We start from the raw sequence: 1,600 nt of genomic DNA, 5'->3' as shown, positions 1-1,600 counted from the left end.
AGAGGAGACAGTGAATGACGTCGTGAAGTGGTGGTAGAGAGCAGAAGCAGGAGAAGCAGGAGCAGGAGCAGGTGCAGGAGCAAGAGTAGGAACAGGAGCAGGAGCAGGAGCAGGAGCAGGAGCAGGAGGAGCAGGTGCAGGAGCAGGAGCAGGAGCAGGAGCAGGACAAAGAGCAGGAGCAGGACGAAGAGTAGGAGCAGGGGCAGGACCAGGACCAGGACCAGGGAGGAGGATTCTTACATCGCAATGATTTCCATTTTCGCAGGGCAGTATGTAGGGCACCTGACGACGAGTGAGGAGGAACAGGACGAGAAGGAGAGAATAACGGTGAGAGAGAGAGGAAGGGAACGAAGGATACAATGAGTGGGAGGGAAGTAGAAGAGAAGAGGGATCGGCAGGAGCAGGAGCAGGAGCAGGAGCAGGAGCAGGAGAAGGAGAAGGAGCAGGAGCAGGAGCAGGAGCAGGAGCAGGAGCAGGAGCAGGAGCAGGAGCAGGAGCAGGAGCAGGAGCAGGAGCAGGAGCAGGAATATCACATAAGTGTCTGCCACCGACATGGAATGTCTTGCGATCTTTCCCCCAGAGCATCTGCTCCAAATCCTCAATCACCTTGCTCCTCCTCCACCACCTCCTTCTCCTCCTCCTCCTGCTCTCTCCCCCGCTTTGCTTCACACTCTCCTCTCCTCTCTTCCTCCCTCCCTCCTTCCCTTCACCTGTCTGTGTATGTCTCATGCGGCCCTCTACCATAGAACTCAAGTCGACTGCTGGGACGTCAGACGAACAAGAAACAGACAAGAAGAGAAAGGCGAGAAGGAGGAGCAGGAGCAGCAAAAGGAGCAGGAGCAGGAGCAGGAGCAGGAGCAGGGGGAGAAGGAGAACGAGAAGGAGAAGGAGCAGGAGCAGGAGCAGGGGGAGAAGGAGAACGAGAACGAGAACGAGAAGGAGAAGGAGAAGGAGAAGGAGAAGGAGAAGGAGAAGGAGGAGGGGGGGAGGGAAAGGAGGAGGTAGAGAAGGAAGGGAGAAAAGACTTCAGGATCCAAGTACCTGAATTCTCCGCCGATGGAAAATTCTGTTCCTATTCGAGCTGAACGAAAATTATGAAAAAGAGAGGAAGGAAGGTGGGGTAGAAGGTAGGAGAACAAGAAACAAAGAGGAAGAAGCAGGAGCAGGAGCAGGAGCAGGAGCAGGAGAAGAAGAAAAAAGAGCAGGAGCAGGAGCAGGAGCACGACCACGAGCAGGAACAGGAGCAGGAGCAGGAGCAGGAGCAGGAGCAGGAGCAGGAGCAGGAGCAGGAACTTACTAGGATGAGGGAGGGATTCAGTAACGAGGAGACTGACCTGGACACTGACCGACAGGATCACCAGGAGGTTGAACATCATTACTCACCTCCATCATAATATCTCCCTGGGAGGTCCTTTTACTTCTTCTCTTAATCTTCCTGATCCTGGACCGACTACTACTGACACTATTACTCCTGGTCCTACTCGTGTGCCTGCGCATCCTCGTGTTCACCTACGTTAGCCTCATCCCGTTCGCCTCCTCTGGACTGTATGCTCTTCCTCTTCCCTGTCCACTTTACAGGCTCCTCTCGACGGATCTAGCT

At 54.8% G+C, this 1,600-nt stretch overlaps 1 protein-coding gene across 1 annotated transcript in view; it reads left to right on the top strand.

Annotated features, from left to right (window-relative positions):
* The window catches only part of GUITHDRAFT_158418 (hypothetical protein), a gene marked incomplete at both ends in the record, with an annotated part of 2,421 nt that extends 1,121 nt beyond the window's left edge, over positions 1–1,300 (top strand). The window contains 3 exons of the mRNA XM_005826240.1: positions 60–190; positions 789–1,037; positions 1,082–1,300. Coding sequence (XP_005826297.1) covers positions 60–190; positions 789–1,037; positions 1,082–1,300 — 599 coding nt within the window. The remainder of the gene's footprint in view (positions 1–59; positions 191–788; positions 1,038–1,081) is intronic.
* Positions 1,301–1,600: the final 300 nt, after the last annotated feature.

Source organism: Guillardia theta (genome assembly GCF_000315625.1).
Source record: "Guillardia theta CCMP2712 unplaced genomic scaffold GUITHscaffold_76, whole genome shotgun sequence".
NCBI classification, from domain to species: Eukaryota; class Cryptophyceae; order Pyrenomonadales; family Geminigeraceae; genus Guillardia; species Guillardia theta.
Note: the sequence above shows the minus strand (reverse complement) of the source record. Positions and strands in the feature narration are given on the sequence as shown.